Source organism: Manis pentadactyla, chromosome 14, assembly GCF_030020395.1.
Source record: "Manis pentadactyla isolate mManPen7 chromosome 14, mManPen7.hap1, whole genome shotgun sequence".
Lineage (NCBI taxonomy): Eukaryota > Metazoa > Chordata > Mammalia > Pholidota > Manidae > Manis > Manis pentadactyla.
In genome coordinates this window covers 60,203,616-60,228,602 of record NC_080032.1, presented here as the reverse complement: position 1 = coordinate 60,228,602, position 24,987 = coordinate 60,203,616, and the positions used below count along the sequence as shown (strand labels likewise).

Genomic DNA, 24,987 nt, shown 5'->3' with positions numbered 1-24,987 from the left:
GTGACATCTATCCCTGTATCACTTCCCTTCCTCCAGCTCCCAGACATGCCCCAGGAGACTGTCCTGAAGTGGCCCACCCCTCTCCCACTCCTCTCCTCTCTTCTTTTTGGAACACAAGAACATAGTACTTACCCAAGCCCTGCCTTCCTCCTCCAGGAAGCCTTCCCCAGCCAGGGAGGGACCTGGTGTGACTTGGTAGGGTCATGGGGCAAGGAGCAGCCACATGCGCACCTCTCCCTCTGTTGGGGGCCAGGGGGCTCTTAAAGACTCCAAGGTACCCACTATGGGAGGGGAGATGAATGGTGGTAAGAACTAAAGGATCCAGAGAGGAAATCTGGTCAGAGGAGTGTGGGCTGGCAGAGAAATGCCAAGGTGGGGATGCCCATCTGGGGAAAACTGCTCACCCCTCCACAGAGGGGACCCCTCTCCCTTCCACCCTAAATAGCACACTTGGCCACAAATGGGGCGAGGTAAAGAAAGCTAGCACACAGTGGTAGGCAATCCATACGTGTTGTTGACTAAGGCAGGATGGTGTAATGGGAAGAACACTGGCCTCAGAACAAGGAGACCAGGTTTTATTCATAACTCTGGCCTTGAGAAGCTGTGTGAACTTGAGTCACTTTTTCTCTTTGGTTCTCAGTTTTCTTATTCATGAGGTGAAGGGTTCAGACAAAAGCAGATGGCAAACAGAGCTGCCTGGAGCACTGTATCTGGAAGAACTGTGAGGAGGGAGAGAATCTGTGATCGATTGGCAATGTCTGTCGTGGACAGGGGAACAAGGAGAATGAAATGCCATGTGGTGTGAAGTCTAGGGATCATCTCTAGGTCCTTTCATTCCAACACTCTGTGAGGTGAAGACAACATTGCAAGAAGCACGTGGAACTAGGGCTAGAGCTAGGGACACCGGAGACTTCCTCCAGGACAACTCAAGACAATGATGGCACGTGAAGGCTTCCCTCCTGGCTGTTTCTCTAGTTTCTTCCCCATGGACTCCAGAATGCTAAGCCCAGTGAAGGACCCTCTAATGGAATGTCAGGATCCAATGTGGTGTGTTCCATTGTCCCGTCCAACACAGCATGCTCTGTTGGGCTGTCTGAATCCAAGCATGGGATGTATTCGAATTGGTGCTGCCCTCCCAGTGCACAAATACAGTAAGTTCTCACAGGGACATCCCCCTGGGGGGAGCTCCTGCACCAGGTAATGCATCATAATCAGATAGTGGACTCCAAAAGACCACCTTCCTGGATAAGTAAAATGGTGTGTTCCAATAGGGAGGTGCCTTACAGCATGGCTTGTCCCAGGGGACCATCTTTAGTCCACCAGGAGGAGCTGCTTCAGCTGAGAGGAGAGGAGTCTGGCTTCTTGCTGAGGGTGCCCACCGACATCACAGAGATTCCCAGCAGGACTGTGGGAGGGCACAGAGGTGAAGGCTGTCCACTGGGGAGAGAGGGAGACTGTGACTGAGGTTCCTGGCTCAGTAGCCACGTGGCTTCTGTGTCACATCCTACAAGTGGGTCTCCTTGTCCCCAGCTATCAGTCCCTCCTTCACTGGGGAGGGCCCGCAGTCCTGGCCAGTGCCACCATCCAGATACAGGTGCTGCTTGGGCTGTGGCAGGCTGGGGTCAGGGGTGACGAGCTGTCGCAGGCGCTGTGGAGAGAAGAGGAGGGGAGTGGGTGCTGTTGGTGAGATAGGCAAAGATGCTCTCTACTGTCTCTACCCCCAGGGCCCAGCACAGAGCCAGACTCATGGGAGCAGCTGAGTGCAATATGAGAAAATAAATGAATAAATATTTTGGGAAGAGGGAAGAGGCAATAGCATGGCGACTGCAAATGTGAACTGCCTGGGTCTCAATCTTGGCTCTATTCCTGACTATCTGTGCAATCTTAGGCAACCCATTTAGCTCTTCTGAGGATAATAATAGAATAGTGCCTGGCACAGGCTAAGTGACAAATAAGTGTCTAATTTTGTTATTATTACTATCTTATTATTGCTATTATTTTATATGTTCAATAAGTGTCCATTGTTTTTCTTATTATTAGTAGTAGTACTACTATTAATATTGTCATTGGTGCCATCTCCTCCCCTTCCTCCTTGCTTTGAATGCAGACGTGATGACTGGAATCATGACAACCTTCTTGTGACCATGAGGTGATAAAAATGATGATGAAAAGAAAACATGCTCAGGAAGAAAGTACAGAAATACAGGAAGAATCTGGTCTCTAGATGCTTTAAGCAGCTGAATTAAATGCCAGCATACCCTGTCTTTGGTCTTCTCAATATGTAAGAAGAAAATAAGCCAATTTGCTTATTGTAAGTTGGGTTTTTTGTTACTTGAAGGCCAGACACAGTTCTATAAACGTAATGTCTTTGTGGGACACTGGCTGTATATTCCCTTCCAGGAAGGCCATAAACTCTAATCAAGAAGCCTTTTGTATGTGGCTCCCTAGGCAGTGTTAAGAAAAGAAGCCAGGAGACAGTCTGTGGAATGAACCATGATAGCTGGTTATCCGTCTCCCAAGCACAAGGAATCTGCACTATAAAGCTCTGTGCCTGGGCACATTTATGTTCTTGTTTGTTACTTAGTTTTGCCTTAACATTTTGACAGTTTACCCTTGGTTAACTTGCCCAGATGATCTTCTAGAAGTCAGATTCTGAAGGCTCTAGGACTTTTGAACCTTTCTGAAAATGAAGCCATTGGACTGATCTTCAAAAGCCCTTCTCTTTAAGATTCCATTAGACCAAAGAGCTGCTCCACCCTCAGAACTGGGCTCCAGCCACGAGATCCTACCTGAAATCTAACCTCTCCCAGTATCTTCATTCAGTGTGTCACTTCCCGGCCCCTACCTTCTTGAAGGAACCCTGGGTCTTGAGGAGGGTGATGACGGTGAAGAGCGGGACACAGACCATGGAGGAGAGCGCTAGGAACCAGCCGATGGAATATCCCCAGGGAGGGTACACATAGATGTTGTTGTACTTGAGAGGTGTGTACTTGCTCAAGGAGAAGAGGAAGGTGGCCTAGGCAGGTGGAGAGGGGATGCAGATGAGACAGAGGGCCCTTGAATCCCTCTCCTCAGCTACTTAAATATCCAGAAGACCAGGGACAAGGTAATTATACTGCAGTGCATCTAGGAGGTGGGATGGTAAAAGTCACTGCGAGGCCTGGGCCAGGTGTAAGTCAGGGAGAACTGAGACCAGAGGGGGTATAAAGGAAGTAGGGAGGGGGTTGAGCAGGGACTGGGGAGGAGATGAAGATCCAAGCAGACAGACAGACAGGCCCCAGTGACTAAGAATCAGGCAGCTAGGTGGAGGTGCTGTGGGGAAGGATAGGGCAGGAGCTGGAATCAGGGACGGCAGTGGTGAAGCCAATGGAAGGACGAGATGGCCCCAGACAGGATAGACAGGGGGTTCAACGCTGGGCCCAGGGCAGCGGGGCGGCAGAAAAAGAGCCAGAGCTCAGGCACCCTGTTCCCCAACCCCTGGGGTCTTCTGGAGGCAGGGGGAGTAAGGGGCCATTGGGTGGGCACCTACCAGGCAAAGTCCAGGGGTCAGGAAGAGCCAAGAGATCTTCACTAGGGGCCATGGCCGGTAGCCAATCATGTCCTCGACGTTGTCATAGAATCGGTCTGCCCCTGCCCGACAGGGTGGGCGAGGGGTGTGAGAATGGGAGCAGGGCAGCACCTGGGTCTGTGCCCTCCCCCACCCGGTGAGAGGGACCTGGGTGAGGATGAGACGTGTCCCTGGCACCCCAGCCACAGGGCAGGCAGTGAGGATGGAGAAGGGGCTGCCGCCAAAAAGCTGGGTGCCCTTGAGAGAGAGTCACCTCACCACAGTGCGATATCTTGTCCCGCTATCCAGCGGTAAAGACCTTACTGTGCTAACATAGAGGAGGGGGTTCGGAGTGGAGCTCAGTGGGCATACACATTGTGTTTGTGCAGAGATGGATTCAGTCTCAAGTCAGAAATGGCAATATAGCAACTGTCCCAGTGCTCAAGCATAGCGGGCTAGATGGCCGGAAAGCTGCTGAAGGTTCTCTGGCAGTTTCTGTATCAAAACACTGGGCACCGCTATTTATAATTGCTCTTACTTGGTTTTGTCCTTATGTCAGCTCTACCTTCCAAATGAGAAATGAATGGGTTCCCAGCAACACAGAAACTGCCCAGTAAAAAGAACTAGGTTGGCCCTACAGAGACCCACATAAACTGGAGGGTCACCCTGGGCAGACCCCAGAGGCTCTTGCTTAGCCCACCCCGGCCCCCTCCACCCCACGTACCATACACCCAGCTGATGCAGATGACCTCAAACACTGCCAGGAAGAGCAGGCACATGCCACTGGAAGCATAGTGATCAAACAACTGGAAGATATACATCCCGCCCTGTGGAAGAGGGGGCAGAACTGAGGCCTCCATGTGGGCCGGGCCGCCGGAGTCTCCCTTGCATCTAACAGGAATTCACCCTGCCTGCCCTGCCTTCAGGCCTAACAGCAGGACAACAGTCTCGGGCATCTGCAAGGACGCTGGGAACTGGGGTGGACAGCCCAGCTCCCATTATCTGGGAATCACACTGCCTCGCCCTCAGCGTGCTCCTCTCCCTGCCCCAGCCTGAGGAGAAGCTATGGCTGGACACTTGCCATGTGCTCAGGAAAAGGGTCCCCTCTTTTCTCTGGGGTCAGCTGGGTGGCAGAAGGCAAGCCTGGAGCTGCCAGCCTTCTTTGAAATCCAGAGGGACGTCTGGCTAAGGATGAGGCAGCAGAGGAAAGGGAGCCAGGAAAGAGGGCAGCATGAACGTCGTTAGAGTGGACGGATCTGGCCAGACCTGAAACCAAACCATCCCTGGACGGTTCAGTTTCCTGACCCCAAAACCTCCCCTTTCTGGTTCAGCCAGCCTGCTTGGTCACCCGGCGCCAAAGGAGAGCTAATGAGTACAGGCGTCCCGCCGTGAGGCCTGCAGCCTCCCTGTGAGGAAGAGGGCGGGGCCGGCGGGGCCCACACCCCCAGTCAGCAGGGTGGTAGTGTGGCTCCGAGAGGGGCCTGCAGGCCACAGGCCCCTGCTCACCTCGGTGACCAGGAAGAGCCCCATCAGGTAGCACACAACAGCAATGGCGAGGATGAGGAGCTCACGCCGCCCGCCCTTCTGGAGCTGCCTGGGGAACGTGTCCACGGAAGCAGTCACCAGGCACTCCACACAGACAAACTGCGGGGGAAGGAAGCTGGGATGAGAAGCCGGAGTGCCGTTGGGCTTGCCCAGCATGGCCCCACCCTGGCTGCCCTCACCATGCCCACCCATGCGACGCCCAGGAGCGTGGGGAGGGTGCAAGGCCAGCTCTGCCCTCGGCCACATCTCCACCACAGAGGGTCCCAGCAGTGAGGGCTGGAGGGGGGAGATATGTTCTGTCCCCAAGGCTGGGGGCAGTGTTGAGCAGACTGGGCCGAATGGCTGGAAGGAGGCTGGAGGGACAGCAGGAGAGGTGTCCATGTGTGGGCAGGGGTCAGGCCTAGGGAACATAGCAGGCGACTCCTCACAGAAGAGGACCTCGAGGGCTGGGCTCCCGACTGGTCGAGCCCTGGATGGCAGGGTGCGGCTCAGAATGCATGGTCAGGGGAAAGGGAGCTGGGGGGATGCCGGGGAATGTGGGAGCTGGCCAGGGGGTCCCTGGAGCAGGGAGGGGAGGGCTGGGCTGACACACCTGGCTGTCCAGCCCGAGGAATATGAGCATGATGAAGAAGAGGCAGGACCACAGCTGGGACAAGGGCATCATCGTCACCGCCTTAGGGAACGCGATGAAGGCCAGACCGGGGCCTGCCAGGCACACACCTGGTGAGCGGGGGTGCTCACCACCCTTGGGGAGCCCTCTTGGGGGCACTGTGCATGTGAGTGTGTGAGCGTGGGGCTCAGGTGGGTGTGAGTGCATGTGCTCATGTGATGTGTGTTGCGTATAGAAGTATGTGAGTCATGTATTGAGTGTGTGCGGGTGTGGTGGGTGTGAGTGTGCGAGTTGAGTGTGTGGGTGAGTGTGTAGCAACAGCAGCTTGGGAGGGCAGGGGGTGGTACCCATTACCCTGCTCTGCATTCACTCATCCACCAGTCCGTCCCGCGTGCAGCTGTGGCCCTGCACCCACATTCCTCTCCCCAGCCTGCCTCCCCAAAGCGCCCTAACGTCCCCATCACCCAGCTTTGGAACCCTGCCTTTCTACAGGCGGGATCTGTGCTCTGACCCTGACTTCCCCTCAGGTTCCAGACAGCAGGGCACCCACCTGACTCGGCCACCTCGGAGATGGGCACGCCCTGCTCCTGGGACATGAAGCCCAGGATGGAGAAGACCACGAAGCCGGCCATGAAGCTGGTGGCGCTGTTCAGGAAGCAGAGGGCGATGCAGTCCCTGCGGCAGTGAATGAGGAGAAACAGAAGGAAGAGGGAAAGAATTCCACCATTGGGAGACCCAAAAAAAGTAAGCGGGTACAGTGCAAAAGGAAGCTTCAGGGAATAGTGGGAGGCGAGAGGTGGAGCGAGAAAGCCAAGAAAAGGAGCAGGCGGGCAAATCGAGGAGAGGGTGGAAATCCAGTCTGGGAAATGAACCCATCGAGTCAGTGTGACACAATACAGCCCCTGATGACACAAGGGGAAGGCCTGGGCCCCCGACTGCCAGTCTGCACCTCAGGTCCCCCCCTCCAATGTGGGCAGGCTCCCCAAGGCCCCCCACTTCTGACCTGGGCAGGCTCCCCAGGCCCCACCCCCGACGTGGGCAGGCAGGCTGCCCAGGGCCCCCTCACCTGTAGCAGTTGTTGTGGTACTTGTTGTAGCTGCCCAGGGCAGTCAGGCACCCCTGGCAGATGGCAAAGGAGAAGAAGATCTGGGTGCCTGCGTCCATCCACACCTATGAGAGACCCCCAGAAAGTAGTAGGGAGATCGGGAGGGAGCTTGCCTGGGCCTGGAGCAGGGCCCACCAGACTGACCCACCCCTGCTGAACCGGCTGGGCCCAGTGGGCCCTACAGTTCCTTATATCCAGCTCTCCACCCACACGGCTCCTCTTCTCACCAGCAGGTCCATTTTTAATTCGGCTCTGTGGGCACTTTGTAGGCGCCAGGTGAGTGCACAGCACTCGAGCCTTAGGTGGAGGCACAGCCTGTGGCTACACCCAGAGAAGGCCAGGCCTTTCTGCAGGGCAGAGCTCCGAGGCAGAAGGCAAAGGGCCACTTCATTGAAATGCAAAGAAAAAAACACCAGGGAGGGGGGTTGGGCAAGGGGAAAGGCAAAGAACATACTCAGACAAGTCTTAGGACAAATGACCAATAAATTCGTGTGAAAATGTCCAACCTTAGAGTGGTTAAAAAATTCAGTTAGAACAAGAAAATGATACCATTTTGATCTATCAAATTATCAAAGATTAAAATAAATTATTATCGAATCTCTCAGGGACCCTACAGAAAGAAAGGTACCTTCTAACACGGACAGTGAAAGTCTATGTATTTCTAAAGCCAGTACATTTCAGGTGCCTTAAAATGTGCACACTCACTTAGGAGATTCACATCTAACTACTGTCAGGAAATAATCAGAGATGTGGTCAAAGACTTAAATACAGGTGTCCATTTCAGCTACATACACAAGTGTTGAAAGTACTACGTGACCTAAATAACCAAGAAGTGGGGAGAGTTGGGCAGACGAGGACACCTGCCCCAGGGTAGCGCTCAGAGGAGCCTGTGTATCTGTCCCCCGCCCTCCGGGATGGTGCAAACACTGCAGACACTCGGTGGGTCCTCAGCACATCTTGGCTGAATGCCTGAATGGATGGATGATGCACAGAGAACACATTATGTGAGTGCATGTGCAAGTAACAACATGAAAAATGCTTACAGTGTGATTTAAGGGAAAAAAGATATGTCTCTATATGTAATTGTCTCAACTGTGTTAAAACCAGCTAGAAAAAAGTTGGAAGGAAATGTACTAAATGCTAATAGGGATTATAGCTGAGTGGTGGTATTACAAGAGATTTTAGTTCCTTTTCCATAATTTTTTTCCTTATTACCTAATTTTTCTCCAGTGGGCAATATTGCCTTTAAACAAAGAGCAAAGCAATATAAGATTTTCACAAGTGCAGATCTGGTTTGGGGCGTGAGTCATCTAGGGAAATGGTCCCCAGTACAGTACCTACCTGGGGGTCCTTGAGGCGGAGCAAATCCGGCTTCAGGTAGTAGATGATGCCCTCATAAGCTCCCGGAAGGGTGATGCCTCGGATCAGTAGGATGATCAGCATCAGGTAGGGAAAGGTGGCTGTGAAATAGACAACCTGGGTGGGAAGCAGGTGGAGGTCACTCCTGGTGGGGACAAGCAGCCAGGAGGTGACAGGGAGTGTGTAGTGGTCCTCTGTCACCTCTCCCCAGGCAGCAGGGCCACCCCAAGCTGTGTCCAGCACCTTCTTAGAGACATCTGAGAGGTGAGCACACGCATCTTTCCACACCTCCCTTCACACGTTTCAGCAGTGTGTGTGATTCACATCAGCAGGGCAGGGGAGGAGGAAGGATGGGGTGGGGGCACGGGTGCCCATCTGCATTTCAAAGATTGTTTTCACATCCAGAATTTGGTTGCCTACAATCCCTCATCATGGCTGTTCTCCCCATGCCACCCAGTGAGTGTAGGACTCCCTTCACTAGGCAGAGGGTGGGCAGATTTGTACAGCAATCCATGGGGACACTTTTCTAGGCTCAAGTTTGGGGAGCATGAGCTCTGGGACACTGGAGACACTCTGAGGGGCTCCACTCTGCCTGCACCAAGCTCAGCTCCTCCCCTGAGGCAGCAGCACTGTATACTGTTACTATGACTGGTTTTACCATTACTGTTGCTATTGCTGTTATTAATATTACAGCAGCAATCCAGGGAAGGGGGAGGCTGCTGGCAGAACAGGCTCCAGAGAAGTGGGTATGCTGTCTATTCCTGGCTTTCAGAGCATGAAGCATCAATCTCAGATGCTCTGAGCTGGAAATAATGCTCAATCTGAACTCTATACATACAACAAACCCTGCTGTCCATTCTTGGCTTGAACCCCTTCAATGACTGGAAACTCATCGATGATTGGGAACACCAATCAAATCACCCCTTCAATGAGGGAGCAACTCAAAGGCAGTTCTGTTCATTCATTCATAGTAAACTTTGGATGTGTTGTTAAATGCAAAAGGCAAGTCACAGGAATGTATGATCTTCTCTATGTACTACAGACGCATAATAGCTGCAGATACACACATACATACACATAAAGGAAACTGGAAAGCAAACAGCACGTTTACAAGGATCAGGAGATCCCACCTGCATGATGCTGATGGCTCGTACAGAGATCAGCTCTGACAGTGGGACTTTTACGTTTCTTAGTTTGCTCTGTATATTACTGACGTAAACAGTTCTTTTAAAGTCACAATGAAAAAGAAAGTCTTTCCTTGTATTGAGCTAAATCCTGCCCTCTATGACTTCCCCTGTGCTCATCCTTATACTGTTCTCTCTTTTAGGTCTCCAGGGCACCAACAGAGAGCTTACCAGAAGCCAGAACGCCTCACCTTGCCTGTGGACTTGACCCCCTTCCAGATGCAGAAGTAGCAGATGACCCAGGCGAGCAGGAGGCACAGCGCCAGCTCCCAGCGCAGGGCGCCCAGGTCATGGATGCCCGAGGTGATGCCCAGAACACGTCTCCTGAAGGACGGAAAAAATAAGCACCAGGTGAAAGGCTGATGGAGACAGCTTGCCTCTGTCATCAAGCTTCTTGATTCTTCGAGCCGACATCACAGATCTCCTATTGCAGGCACCCCTGACTCCTGCCCCACTCCACCCTCTCCATGGCCGACGCTATGTCCCACCTGTGGTCTGCATTTCCCTGGCTGTTGAGAGACTAAAGCACGTGATCCCATGGGTATCTCTGTCTTTCTAACTCATCCAGCAGCTGTCTCTGTCATGCAGAGACAGAGAGAAGGAGGGAGGGGGAGAGAGAGGAGGGAGAGTGATAGGGAATGTAAGAAAAACCATAAAGAGAGTGGATATTTACATATGCAGGCTGATGGGCTGAGTTTGTGTGATCAAATGGAGGCGCCGAATGTGTCTTAGTACCTAAAGAGGTGTATGGGGGAGGTGGAAGTGCATATGTGAGAATGAGGTGGGCACATGTGGGCATGGGTGTGTGTGGGGGTGTGAGCAATCCTGTGGGAAGGTGGGCATGGAGTGTAGGGTTTGCCAACTTCTGTGATGTAAACACTCCCACCTTGGTCAGTCTCAAGCTACCACATGGCAGTGCTGAGCAGGGTGTTCTCCTCAGCCGCTACAGAGAGTTTGCTGTCCACCGCTGGACATGGGCTGGAGATGAGGGAAGGGAGGTGGACGTGTGGGGTGTGGGTGGGCGCAAGGCTGTGGTCAGGCATGGAGAGATGCAAGCTGACGTGGATAAATGTGTGACACAGGTAGACATGGTGTAACAGCAGGTGGACAAGTGAGGGTAGACGTGTGGGTGTTCTCTCATATCTCAGTGATGTGTGGGTCCTGGGGGGTGGATAAGTGCTAGAAGGCATGCACAGAGAGGCTTAAATTTGCACCCCAGGTCCCAGGCCTCAGATATCTAAATCTCCTCTGCTCAAGGGACCCGCAGTTTGGCATCCAGGCCCAGCACCTACTCCCAGAATTCCATGACAGGCGAGGTGAAGTTCTCAGAGGGGGTCACCGCACTGTCTCCCGAGCGGTTCAGAAAGTCCATGCAATGCTCTGTTGGTTACAAGGGGGTGGGGGCGGGGGGAACAAGGGTATACATGAGCTGGCCAGATGGGAGAGACACCCTCACACCCTAGTCTCCTGACCCTCTGGCACCGCAGCCTGGAGGCCCCCACCATTCCTGGGCCCAAGCACTTCCTTTGCAGCCTCCACTTTCCAGAGGGTCCAGAACTGGCTGCTCAGATGTTCATGGGACCCCTGCCCATGGGCTTAGTACTGCTCTTGTTCCAGTGAGTCGGCTGCTCTTCTGGCCTCCCCACAACCTACCTGTGACCAGGTCTGCCCCTGCGTGTGGACAGCACTGTCCTCACTTGCCCCTTCTCCCCATCCCACCCCCACTGCTCCCCGAGCCTGCATGGGCACATGGATGGAGTCCTCTGGTCTGTTCCTCTCCCAGAGAAATGCTGTTCCTACGTGGGGCTCTTTCTTGTCCCTCAGCACCCAGCTCGGGCCTCCCCTCCTGTCGCCTTTGTAACTGTTTTGTGAACTTTTCCACCAGACCATAGCCCGTGAAGGCTGGTGTTCTCCCTTGGACATCCAGCACCCGGCAGAGCTCAGCACGTGGTAGGTACAAAGGACACACTTCTTAAGTGAGTGGATGAGGAGTGGTGATAACATGCAGTCACACAAGACATTCCCAGTCCCACTGGGTTTTTGATTCTCCTAGTGCCTGGTCTATGGTGCCACAGAAGGATCGGCCAGGTCAAGACCCACAGAAGGGTCGGCCTGCACAACTGCCCTCAGAGCCCTCACGGCATGGCTTTGAGGCAAATTCCACCATGCACTCCATCACTGTTCGCCCAGCACCAGCCCCTAGGGAGAGGCCCCATGGCAGGGCCAGAACAATGCCTACCTGTGTTCCAGGTGTTGGTACAGGTCGTCCAGGGCAGTTCAGAGGCAAAGGAGCTGAACAGGTAGAAGAGGGCCCAGGCGAGGATGATGATGTAGTACACGTTCAGGTAGGACTCGATGACCATGGACGCCAGGCCGATGCCTTCAGGAGCACAGGAGGGGTGGGGGCAACAAGAGAACCCAAGAGGTCAGCGTCAGCCCAGAGCCCCAAGGGCGCTGCCAGCTGTGGGTGGAGTATCGGACGCCATGCAAAGAGCCTGCAGGGTTTATTCACGGCACGAGAAGCCACGTACAGCATATTTTTCTGAGAAGAGCAAGTTACCAAACACTGTTCTTGTCCTTCTCCCATTTTTATAGCACACACTTGAATGCATGTCTTTTTCTTTAATGAGAAAACTGGAAGGATCATCATCTAAAAGTTAACGAGTGGTTCTCCAAGTGATGGGATATCAGTTCATTTTTTTGATTCTTTTTGTCTATTTGCATTCCCTCGTTTTCTGTGACAGTCAGGCCTTACTTGTGAAAGAAAAGGGGCAGGAAGAACGAAGGAGTAAGAAGAGAAATCTTGGTGAGCATCGGTCTCGGGGTAGGAGCAAAGCCCAGAAGGAACCCGCGAGGAGAGAGAAGCGGCCGCAGTCCAGAGCCGAGGGCCTGAGTCGGCCCAGAACGCCGGCCCCCCGCAGCGGGGCGGGGACGGGCGCGGCACGGCGGACCGGGCGCCCAGGGGCCCCCTCGGGGCGGACCTGCCGGGCGGGCGCCGCCCCCCGCCCCGCCTGCAGGGCGCAGCTTTTCCCTGCGGCTCTCGGCGCGCTGCGGGGCGGCCAGGGGTCCGCGGAGGAAGCAGCGGGGGCGGGGGCGGGGGCAGCGTTCGCTGGTTTGTCCTGCGTCCCGGGAAGTCGAGGCCCAAGAGGTGTTTAATGAAGGACTGTTGGGGAAAACAACCCATCAGCCCGGGCAGGTCGAAAAATCGATGCAGACTGTCCACAAAACCACCGCTTGGTTAGGCGAGCCCGCCCCCCCACACACACCGATGTCTGGCCCCACTGGCCTGGCAAACTCCCCGGGAGGCCGGAGGGTGCCCCTGCTTTGGGGCCCCTGAGAAGCATCCAGGCCGTTGGGGGACAAAAGCCGCAAAGTGTCCGGCTAAGGCGGGCAGGGACCCCGGACAACCTCGGGCTGGGCCTGGGGAGGGGAGGTGGCTGGAGCTGCTGGTGGCGAGGCGACTCCTGGGGAGCCGGGAGGGTTAGTGCGCACACAGGCGTGCACTCACGCGGACAAGCGGCCACTGTGCGCAGCTTGGCGCTGCCCGGACGTGCTGTGGTGCCTCAGCCTCCCGCCTGTCCCCACCTCCTAGAAACGCGGGGCAGGAGGAGGCAGGGTTCCAGTCTGGGAGGGGCGGGTGGCCCCAGCTCTGAGGGCAGGGAGCTGGTGTCCTTGTGTAAATTGAGGGGAGAGGGTGTGGGCGAGCACAGGGTGTGTCTCCTCTGTGCCCACGGTGCACAGCCTGGCTGGGAGAGGGCGTGTGGGGCAGGGGCAGCCAGGCTGGAGAGAGCAGGCAGTAAGCAGCCTGGACTGGCCCACCAACACAGGTGCACACACCAGGAATGAGCCTCTTTCTGAAACCCCAGGCCTTGGGGTCTCTTCAACTTGGAATGGAAGTTAGGAGCAGCAATCTCCCAGCCCCCATCCAGTGCCCGTGCTGCCCACCCTGGCAGTGGTGCCCCTGGGAGACTAAATGCATCCGCTGGGGAGGCCACCCCATGTTTGTGCTACCGTGAGCTTGTTTGGACAGAGGGATAGAACCCAATGGGTGGTTACTGTTGGGGTCCAGAGCAGAACACCAGAAACTGTGTGCTCTGGCTGAGACCACAGCCCTCCTGCAGCACCCAGAACTCAGTGCAAACATAGGTGGGCCAAGCCTCACTTGCCCAGCCCCTTGCTGCCCCTGCAGGGGTGCCACAGATGCCCCAAGAGGAATCAGTACCAGGCTAGCCTTGCCTCCCCCTACATACCCAACCACTGGTCAGTGTTTCCCCCACCATGTCCTGTGCATCCATCCTCCTAAGCTGGGCAGCATCCCCAGATGGCCTGGTCCCTGGGGCTTCCTTAGGGACTGGCAGGAGGGGAGGAGTCCTCTTTCCATTCAAACATACAAGGAACCTCTCAGGGACAAGGAGACTCTTGGCTTTCCAATGGGGCTCCAGGGTTTTGGCCTAATCAACTAAACATGGGGTGACAGAAGGACACCCCAGCTGCTCACATTAGTGCCAACAGATCTCCAGAAAGAGGATCAGGAGCTGCCCCTAAATGTACCCCTTAAGGTCAGAAAGAGCGTGCACTTTCCGCTCAGGTACACCTGGGCTCTAATTCTTAGCCAATGACCTCATTTCTCTCATGTACAAATAACCAAGAGTTATTTTCATCTAACAAATAGAGTTATTACTGGAGGATTAGCTAAGGAAATGTATGTAAAGTTCTTACATGAACCCTAGCACCTAATAGGGCTTCATAGATGTGAGGCATTATCATCACCATATTATCACACACTCTGGAGGCACATCTGGGGCCCCACCGCATGCACAGGAACACACTTCCACGAAGCTGATGAAGATGAAGCTTCAGGGCTCCTCCCTTGCAAGGGCCCCTTCCACGTCTGCACCTAGCTATGCACTGGTGACCTTGTATTTTCTTTCTTGAGGAGGGCCTTCCTCCCCAGGGTTGATAAGCTTTGGGCCCCACAAAGGCTGATGACCCCCACACACTTAGCACAGGATGAGAGGGGAGGAATGAAGAAGGTGGTGACGGAGGGTGACAGAGGGATGGGGGCCTGGTGGGGCTGGGGGAGGAGGGCAAGGGAGCACTCACCCTGGAGGAGGGGGCAGATCTTCCTCCAGGCTGTCACACTCCCTTGGCTGGTGTACTGGCCCAATGCCACCTCCAAGAAGAACACCGGGATGCCACAGGTGAAGAAGAAGATGAAGTAGGGGATGAAGAAGGCTCCTGGGAGGAGGGGGAGGTGGGGCCTGAGCTTCGGCCAAGGCCCCCTGAGACCTGGGCTCTAGCAGCCCCACCCTTGGCCGCCGGCCTCACCCCTCCCAGGGCCCAGGTCAGCTTCCTCCTGTCTACGGGCAGGGACAGGTACACAGTTTCGTCTGAGTCCCTTTCTGGGTGGGAAAGACCTTGAAAGGAAATGAATGAAAATTTAAGCAGAAATCCTAACATAGGCACTGTATTTTCTCACTGTGCTTCACAAATCTATTCAGTCAATTCAGTATTTTTGGAAGAAAAGCATACTCTGTATAATTTGATATGCTTATTAAATTATTGAGTTATATTTTAAAGAAAAAGAAACAGAAACACCTTGGAAAAGTTATTTTCCTTCTAATGATTCTCAGAGGGTTTTCTTCCCTCCACCAGACTCTGACTTAACTGGGCTCCCAGCACAGGGGGTCGTTCCTCTGCTCAGGCAGATTTTTGGGGACTGGGGTTTCAGGAGCCCTGTGGTTAGGCTGGGGCTGAAAGACATCCAGCGAATTAGAGACGCAGACTCTGAACCAACCCTAAGCCCGCACACACTGCCCCCTCAGCAGCTCAGACCGCACCTCGCCTCAGCGGTGAATCCGCGGCCGGGTGCAGTGCTTACTGCACAGTGATGACACCCAGCACTAATTGGGTGCCACTGCTTCACTAACACTGAAATCCTCACAGAACAACTCCCACGGGGTAGATACAATTGTTACTACCATTTTGCAGATGGGAGACTGAAGCCAGTTTAAAGATTCAAAAACTGAGACATAGATGAGGACACGGAGGCACAGACCCAAGCGGTCTGCTCCGGAGTCCATGCGCATAGCCACTGCATCACGCCTCTCAAGTCATCGTATCACTGCGCAGGAAAAATGGAAGTACAAAGGGAAAGAAAGATAAAGGTAGTGTGTGTCCTTCCAATTTTCTTATAAACACACATATGTGTTTCCCTTTTTGCCCAGATGGGAACCTACGGCATACTACTTGGTAACCATTTAAATATATCATGTTCATCGTATCAGTGGGTGTACATGCACATTGTTGTTTTAGTGGCTGGAGAGGACTCCTCATGCCTCTATCCTTGTTCATTTCTTCAGTACCTCTATTGGCCTTTTTGATAGTTTCATTAGAAACCCTGCTGTGATGAAGACTATTGTGAACTTGTCTAATCTGCTTCTTGGTATAAATTTCCAATAGAGGAATTGGTTGGTCAGAGGGGATGCATAATTTGGTTTTACAGTAAAATATACATAACATGAATTTTAAAACCATTTAACCATTGTAGTCCAGTGACATTAAGTACATGAACATTGCTGTGCAGCCATCACCACCATCCATCTCCAGCATTTTCTCATGATCACACACTCAAACTCTGTACCAGTTAAACACTGACTCCCACGCTCCACTCTCCCAGCCCCTGGTGACCACCGTTCTACTTTCTCCCTGTGAATTTGCCTACTCTAGGACCTCCTATAAGAGGAATCACATAGTACTTATTCTTTTGTGTCTGGTTTATTTCACTTAGCATAATGTCCTCAAGATTCATCCACACTGTGGCATGTGTCAGCATTTCCTCCCTTTTTAAGCACACTGTTTACCCAGCCATCCGTTGACAGACATTTGGGTTGTTCCTACCTTTTGGGCATGAACATTTTTTTAAGGTCTTGGACATGCATTTCCAAACTGCCCTCCCGAACTCCTGTCCCAGCCTGCACTCCCCATTACAATGTGAGTGTAAAGGAGAAGGACGTGTGAACTTTCTGGGCCCTAGGGAGCCACAGCAAGCCAGTAACTCTCCATCAAGTTCTGATGTCCTTCTTAGCCCCATGCTTGCCTTTGCATGCTGAGTGATGCTAGAACATGAGTAGACACAGTGCCAGTACCACTGTCAACTCCAATTTATGTGACTTAGATGGTTGCAGGGGCTAGGCTGAGGGGCAGAGTTCAGAAGGGATGTGTCTTCATGCTCTCCCAGAGAGCACCTTACAGGAAGTCTGTGAGGGCACATGACCCATGAGCTCCCTCCCATTGACTGTGTGGAGGTCCCTGCCACTTCTAAAGGAGCTGGCTTCAGTTCTGTCCTTCTGGACCACAGAAAATGAGGCGGCCTCAGTAGGCTGGGAGCTGGGCCTCTCGCAGGCTGAGTCCACCCTTTAAGGGCAGCACTAGTCCTGGACCTTTGGAGGCAGTGTAGGGAGTGGTTCTGCATCCCTGGGTTTCTCCCTAGGTTTCCGGCCTATGACCACTGCACATGCGCCCCCTCTGATGAGCTGCTCAGAAGCCTCCTCTGGGAGGTCAGCCTGGCCCCACCCACCCTGTTACTGGCTTCTGCCCGCACACACAAGTAGCCTGATGATGTCCCAAAGGGATCTGATTCAAGGCTCGTTTAAAACCTCCCTCCCTCTGCTCGAGGTATGCCTGATTATCTCTGTCACGATCCAGAAACTTAGAATTTCATTAAATTCTCATTTCTTGAAGATAATCTAGCTTAGTGATTCCCTGCTTTTTCATAACCAAAACATTATTAGATCAATAACTATTATTTTTCATCCTTTTTGAAATTTTTTATTTACAGAACTGTTTATCACCTAATAATTAATTGCCAATTAATCGTTTACTTATTATTAGTCATCAATTGATAACCAATTAACCAATTATTAACCAACAAACAATTGATATAGTACAGTTGACCCTTGAACAACACAGGCTGAACTGCACAATTCTGCTTATATGCAGATTCTTTTTTTCAATAAATACATGGCAAAATTTTCTGGAGATGGGTGACAATTTGAAAAAACTTTTGCTTTTCTATAGCTTACTTTAATGGAAGAACACAGTATATAATACATTTGACATGTGAAATATGTGTTAGTCGGCTGTTTATGTTATGGGTAAGGCTTCCAGTCAACAGTAGGCTATTTGTAGGGAGGGGTTCAAGGGAGTCCAAAATTATATGCAGATTTTTTACTGTGCTGGGTGGTCAGTGCCTCTAACCTGGGGTTGTTCAATACTACAGTAAAAACTACGGAAAAACTTATTTCACGGACGCCCAGGGCTTATGGTCAGCATGAGATAAGTCTATTACCTCACTGAGTTAGTACATTCTAGCCAAAAGTCAAAGGTTGCCACTGAGTTAGTGCGAGCAGTGTGGTCCCACCTAGATCCATTAGGTTGTCTGAAATAAGGACACTAATTCCTGGACCTTTGATACTGCTTTCCTAGACCCCAAAGACCAACAACTCCAGATTGGGACCCCTGACCTTTCTCAGCCCCTCATGAAAGTGAAGGAAGCAGGATGCAGGATAGCAGTGTGTCCACGCAGTTAGGGGGACCGAGCCGAAGTGAGAGTTCAGGGACAGAGAAGGACACGGCCTACACTGCACGTGCCTCCCTGTCCTGCCGTTCCACAGACGACCCAGCTCGGGCCAGGGTCCCTGAAGGCTCGTGCTGTCCTTCTACCCCACCCCACACGCACAGGCCACATCCACTGGGCGGGACAGAGTTGGGGCGGCGGGAACCCAAAGGCCTGTGTCCTGGGCCCTCATTCCCCTCACATGGCAGAGCGAGACGCATGTAGTGGTGTGGGGGCCAGCACGCTGGTCACCACCCAGCTCTGTGGCCTGGGGCAAGTCGCCAAGCCCTCTGGGCCTCTGTGTCCTCCTGCAGGAAATGAGGGGACAGACTAGATCACCTGTAGCTCTCTTTCTAACGTCCTATCTGTCCATGAAACTGTGGCCTGAGGCAAAGAAATAAGTGTCCGCCTCTACCCCATCTTCCTGCCCCACCTAATGTCTGGCCCAGCATCAGGCCCCTGAGCCCAGTCTTGGTGCCAGAGCCCTGACCTGCCCAGAAATCCCATTTCTATTTCTGTGAGTCATTGGCTCAAGCAAGTTTGTAACAATAACTGTAAGTCTGCAAATGTAGAACAACATACATAGTAGATGCTCAGTAAATATTCGTCAAATTAAATATAGCGTTTAAAAGGATTTTCTAAACAGTGGCTGTCTTTAAGTGGGAATGTTTCTTCTTTTTATCCTTCTGGAATGTTGACAAAATTCTCAACAAACATGTATCATTTCCACAAAAGGAATAAAGGCAAAAATGAATCTGGCCAGTGACAAACTCATATAAATGAATCATTCCATTTACTTGAAATATCCCAAATAGGTAAGTCCGTAGCCACAGAAAGTAGGCTGGTGGTTGCCAAGGGCTGGTGGGGAGAGGAGATGGGGAGGGGAGGGGGCTTCTTTTGGGGATGATGAAAATGTTCTCAAATTAATTGTGGTGATAGTTGCACAGTTCTGTGAATATACTAAAACCATGGAATTGCACACTTTAAAAGATTAATCTGGCCCCTCCCTACAGGCTCCTGATCATTTTTACTACCAGTGCTGAAAAATGATAAACACAAAATCATGTTTCTTTAATTTAAAAAAACCATACGCAAGATAACATCATTGCTCTGACCAAAATTCTTCCATGTTTCCCACCTCCCTCAGAGCAGAGTGTACAGGATCTGAACTGCTAGTGCTCTGTCCTCGCCTCCTATTATTCTCCCCATCTGTCACTCCCCTTCTCGCTGCTCCTAAAACATGCCTGCTGAATGTGCACCCCAGGACCTGTGCGCTGGCTGAGCCTCTGTTTGGGATGTTCTTCACCTGAGATCTATCCATAAGATTCGTCCCTTTCCTCCTTGAAATCTGTGCTCAAATGTCACCTCCTTGAGGAAAGCTTTCCTGGTCACCTTATTTCACGTGTCAGCTCCTCCCCCCGCCCACGTCCCAGTACTTCTATGCCTCCTCCCTGCTTTGCTCCTCTCATTCCACTCATCACTGTGCGACATACCACATTCTCCTTATTTATCTGTGGTCTGCCACCTTCACTGGAATACAACACAGAAGATGATCTGTTTTGTATCTAGAACAGTGCCTGGGACATGAGAGGCCCAGAGTAATACCAGCTGAAAGAATGAATGACTCTATGAACAACTGACATTTGTATAGAGTAATGAAGGGGCCCATTCAAAACTCAGACTCCCAGGTCTTGCCCCTTGCTCATTTAGTCTTCATGGCAGCCCTGTGGGGGACCATCCCCATTTCACAGAGAGGCACACTGAGGCTGGTGGTGGAGCTGGAACTCAGACTCAGGTCTTCCACCTGCATGGCAGACTCCTTCCACTCCACTGCACGGCCCAGGCAGGAGTTTGCCCAGGCAGGCTGCCTGGCTAGCAGGCACGGCTCTCCCCCACCACGCCTACCTCAAAATGAACTCACCACCTCCATTTTTGTAGCAGAGATAGGGAAACCTCCAGACGTTGCCCAGCCCAATGATCTCCCCAGCCACTGACAGCACGAACTCCATCTTGTTGGTCCATTGGCCCCGATCCTTCACCTGGTCCTCTCCTTCCTGGTCCAGCTTCTCTCCATTCTCAGCAGCCCAGCAGACTGCAGGAGGCCCATCCCCGTGGACCACCACTTTCCTGTCTGTAGCCATGGGAGGCCGCAGAGCTGGGAGCAGGGCAGGATGGCGAGGGAGGCACCCCCTGGTGGGAGGAGAGGGAATGGGCTGTACAATCCCGCACATGCCCACCACCCGTCTTCACCATCCTAGTCTTTTGCTATTGTTGGACTATTGCTTTAATATTTAATACTGTTGGAATGTTGTTTCCTATCATTGGACTACTGGTTCTCTTCCCAGACTCTCAATGACATTTACACCTAATCACACTGTTCTCCTGACTCTGAGAACAAACAGGGAACAAATCTTAGTTTGCACATATGGCAGATGGGAAAATCCAGGCCTTGGTGGATGAAGTGACTTGCCTAAGACCCTTCAGGATACATCGGTAGTAAAATTCTGGTTTGGGGCCCTTTCATTCCAAGTCCCCCTTGATCTTCACAGCCAGCCGCCATCCCTACTGGCCTGCCTGCCCCAGGCCTCCATGTCCAGTGAGTGGCACTGGTCCAGCCTCCTTTCTCCAGGCCAGAAGGGATCAAAGGCTTCCAGGGGTGATGGGAGGTCAAAGGGCAGCTGTGGCCAAGGTGACTGCATAGTCTTCCCCTGATCAGTTGTGTGCTCACCCCTGTGCCAGGGAGATCGATTGCTCAGGGTAAACATGGGAGCCAGCTAGCTTTGGGCATCTGATTGGGAGGGACTGGGAAGGTGGGGCCTCTGAACACGCCAGACGGGGACTGGGATTGGTGCCAGGGCCAACCCCAGGCCTTCAAAGGAGCCCTGTTTCTTTTTCTTTCAGTTGCACCTCTCTCTGAGATTGGACAGGGATCCTGGTGGTGGAAGAGGTCACCAGAGTGATTCCCACTTGGGTAATGGTCATCTCAGATCAGAGTGGCCCCTCAAGGGAGGCCTAGACGTGCTGCCAGTGACACCAAGCCACAGCCCTTCCTGGCTCCCAGAGAGCCCGAGCTCCCTGGACTTCCAGGAAGACGGCACGGCCACTCTGCTTTACTGCCCCTCCCATTCTTGCAGCACCGTGGCACTGTGTCTGGAATCCCTGTTTGCCTTCCTCTCTACCGGCCACACACAGTCACTGAGGCCACCTCCACTGCTTCTTCTAGAGACCTGCCGGGAGGAGGTGCCCAGGCTGCAGAGGGAGACACCCACCACTGCCCCTCGCTCCCGAGAGGTGCTGGGGGAATCAAGGTGACCAGGAGCTGACAAGGGCTCCATGTTCCTCCAGGCTCTAGAGAGACACAAGGGATTCTTTTTATTAAAAGAAGAGGCTGTGTTTACTTGTTGGTCCTTTTAACCCAGGCAACGGCCCAAGGCCGAGTCAGCTAGAAAGGCGTGGCAGGGGCCTCTGAGGTTCTGGAAATTTTTGAAGGTGACTCGGAGGGTGCAGGTTATCCCAGGAATGGGAAAGCGTGTCGGAGGGGAATGCTGGTGTTAGGACTTGCTCAGAGGCTGCCATCGCACGCTCAGCCTGGAGGGAAGATGAATAGAGGTCCCCAGTGGAAACCAAAGGCCGTCAGCCTCTGGTGCAAGAGAGAAAGGGAGGGAGGGGAGAGAGCTCCAGATTCCCAGGAAGGGGCCAGGCCCCGGGGGTGCGGGGGGCTTTGGGAACCAGAGCCTCAGGTTGAAAGAGCAGGGCAGCTTGGCCCCAGGGGAAAAGTTAGTGATACCTGAAGTAGCTGCAGGTGTTGCCACAGGAGGAAGCTGGGCACCCTAAGGAAAGGCCCCTGAATCGTTAGCAGACAAGTGGGTGGGTGGATGGATGGATGGATGGGCTCAAAAACACTGATGAAAAGAGCACTAGACAGGAAACCCAAGGTCTAGTCCAGGCCTAGCTAATAATAATAATAATAATAAAAGTTAACATTTGACTAAGCACTATGCTAAAAACATACACATCTTTATATAAGTTATTACATTTTATCCTCATAAAAATCTTTCAAGTAGGCATTACTATTGATTCTATTTTATAAAAGAAGAAAGAAGCTCACAGAGATTAGGGAACAGGACTTGATACCAAGCAGATGCTCAGTGAAACTGTTTTTGAATGGTTTGAATGTACTTACCAATACAATAAAAAGTGGTAGAGCTGAGTCTCTAACTTGCTGTGTGACCTTAGGCAAATTATACCTCCTCTCTGGGCTTTAAGTCTCCCTGGAAGACAGAATGGCCCATGTTCAGGGAGGTGCTGGGAAGGAAGGGAATAAAATGGGGCCCATAAAAAAGGAGAGATCATTGCTTCTGCTTGCCAAGCCACAGGATAGCTCAGCTCAGGGCAAACCCAAGCACAAGGGTCCCCAAAGGGCTGGTCAGGTGACAAGGCTGACTGTGCCCAGCCCACAGGCAGCTGTTTCAGGGCCAAGCTGTCTTCAGCAGTCAGAGGGGAGACCTGCTGGGGAAAAGCATGAAAGAAGGGAAACCAGAGGAGAGGGAGGGATGGGAAAGCAGAGCCCAGAGCCCAGACTGGGCATGGGATTCGGGCTGCATTGGGGATGGGGGAGGAGAGAGGAGGGCACGGACTGAAGAGCCAACACTGATATGACATGTTAAAAAAAAAAAAAGAGTTAAAAAGGGCTACTGGTAGGAGCACAATTTATGGGTAAGAACGAAAAACTGGAATGGCAGAGTGAAAGCAAGAGCATGTGACAAGGAGAGCTGGCCCAGCCCACGGCAAGGTAAGGGGAACCAGGCTTAGATTGAGGCAAGGGGGATTCAGGTTAGACTCAGGGAAGAAATGTCCAGAATTTTAGACATAAAACAAGTTTAGACATGAAACAAATACAGAGATCTCTTTTTAGGAGTCACTTTAAAAAGTCTAAAGGACAGCACACCCCACCCTCCTGCCGCCCTCCCCCCAGCCCCACTGTGTCCCTCCACCCAGTCAAGTTGACTTCTGGACACTCCCCGCTTCCCAAGGGTGCCCCCCAGCTCTGTCTCCTCTCCAGCCTCTAGCATCGCCCCCAGGCTGCCCGCCTGCTTTGCTAAGCTGGGGCAGGGCATGAAGGCATGAGATGGACCTCACTGTGCATCAGTGCCCTCCAGAAGCAAGGCACCGATACCTACAATGGGCTCATTTGCCCATTGAGGAAATCTTCAAGAGGCTATGAGTCCACAATTCCTTCTGCTTTCAGGAACTGGGCATGTAGACCCCAGACCTGGCCAGTCTAGCAGAGGAGCAGCCGAGTGTAGAAATGCTGCCCCCCCATGCTTCTGGGGCCCAGTGTCATCCCCGTGCACACCCAGATTCAGCCTGGGAGAGCCCAGCCCCCAGAGCCCCCTCCCCGGCTTCAGCCCACACCCACATACCAGTTCCCATTTCCGCACGCACACTGGTGCCATTCCGTCACGTCCCTTTGCACACACATACCTGTGTGCATGGTACCAAAACCTGGCTCCGTCTAGTCCTTCACAACCTGTGGGCTGCTGGGTTCGGTGGGTGGCCACCTGCCCCTTCCATCAGGCTCAGCCTGCCCAGGCCTCCCCCCTCCGCACCTCCCCAGCACTGCTGAGCGGGGCAGCTTCCTCCTCCTGGGGGACACTGGCTCCTGGCTCGCCCCTCCCTGTTTGACCAGGGGCGAAGGGCAGGAGCCCCTCACCTGTGGTCCTAATTGAACCAGGGGCCTCCAGGAAAGCCCCCAGATTTCTCCTGTCTGCTCTTCCCACCTTGCTGGGCACTGTCTGCTTCCCCATCCCTCTCAGTCAGGTGCTCACCCCTTCTCCCACCCACTCCCTGTGGCCAGCCCCCCACTGATGGACATTCCCAGTGTGTCCCTGAGCCAAGCAGATGCTATAGATGGTGAGGGGACACACTTGTCCTGGGATTCCTAGACATCAGACGTCCCTCTGACCCCAGCTTACTGCACGCGCACGCATGGGCGCACACACACACACACACACACACACACACACACACACACTTCCCCCATCTTGCCTCCCAGGTCTCCTCCAGCCCCTCTGAGGCTGTGAAGACAGGTGCCGCCCTGGACCCCCTGCTCACCTCAGCCCCGATTCGCTCCTGTGGTCAGCTCAGCTCCATGTCCAGGTCCCCGGTCAGTCCCCGGAAAGCTGTTAGCAGAAGGCCAAAAGAGACAAGCCTGACAGGAAAACTGTCCTCCACCTGGGCTACTCCTGTCCTCCCAGCTCAGAATTCCATCCCAGTCACCGTCCTGGGACTCCCTGACTGAGTGCCTCTGTGTGTGAGTGTGAGCGCATGAGTGAGCGTGCACCAGTGTGTTGGGAAGTGAGGGGGCAGAGAAACACCACAGGCAACAGGAGGGACTGAGGCCAAAAGTTTGTGAACTAGGATTACAACATCCAACCTCAGGAAGTCAGGTCCTCTGTCCCCAGCCCCCACCTCCGTCTCACCCCTGCCTCCCAGTGGGCAGTGTCCCAAGACGACCCCTCCAGAGCCACTAGAGACTCATACTGACCTCTTCTCCCCTCCTTTGTTCCTTGTCCCTTCCCCCACACCCTCCAGTACCGGCTGCTTAGAGGAAAAAGGGGATGGGATGTGCAGGGCAGGGCCAGCCCCTTCTCACCAGAGCAGTGGGGTGGGAGCCACTGACTCCCAGGCTGGAAACTGAGAACCTCGGGAGGGGTGTTGGCCTCACTGATGGGCATGGGAGGAGGGTGAATCACACGCTGGAGTTTTCCACCCGGTACCTGCCCTCTGTGGTTTCAAGGCAAGGCTCTGGACCTTCACCACCAGGACTCTTTCCCTGGGATTTTCCTAGAGAAAGTGCTCAGAGCTTACCTCAAGGAGATTAATCTAGAAAGGACACAGGTTTGCAGTCAGACAGACCTGAGTTTGAACCCCTCCTTCTGTCATTTATTGGATATATCAGCTCGTCAAGGATATGAGACGCACTTTCCCAGTCTGTAAAAGGCACACAGCACTGCCCAC

General features: G+C 53.1%; 1 protein-coding gene across 5 annotated transcripts; it reads right to left on the bottom strand.

The window, feature by feature from the left end:
• Positions 1–500: 500 nt before the first annotated feature.
• Positions 501–24,408, bottom strand: SLC6A12 (solute carrier family 6 member 12). 5 transcript variants are annotated; one of them, XM_036907934.2, is made up of 17 exons: positions 24,082–24,403; positions 22,151–22,238; positions 21,237–21,315; positions 19,889–20,157; positions 14,454–14,588; positions 11,590–11,730; positions 10,643–10,730; positions 9,542–9,674; positions 8,149–8,283; positions 6,769–6,872; positions 6,253–6,377; positions 5,685–5,812; positions 5,054–5,191; positions 4,272–4,374; positions 3,530–3,630; positions 2,846–3,016; positions 501–1,648 (listed from the first exon to the last, which is right to left on the bottom strand). In XM_036907934.2, exons 4-17 carry the CDS (start codon positions 20,106–20,108, stop codon positions 1,505–1,507), a joined length of 1,866 nt encoding a protein of 621 aa, XP_036763829.1. In that variant the 5' UTR covers positions 20,109–20,157; positions 21,237–21,315; positions 22,151–22,238; positions 24,082–24,403; the 3' UTR covers positions 501–1,504. The 5 variants fall into 5 exon arrangements, with proteins under 5 accessions (XP_036763829.1, XP_036763812.1, XP_057348436.1 ...); XM_036907917.2 differs by lacking the exon at positions 21,237–21,315 and having other exon boundaries at positions 24,082–24,402; XM_057492453.1 differs by lacking the exon at positions 21,237–21,315 and having other exon boundaries at positions 5,685–5,797; positions 24,082–24,399.
• Between the last annotated feature and the right edge of the window lie 579 nt (positions 24,409–24,987).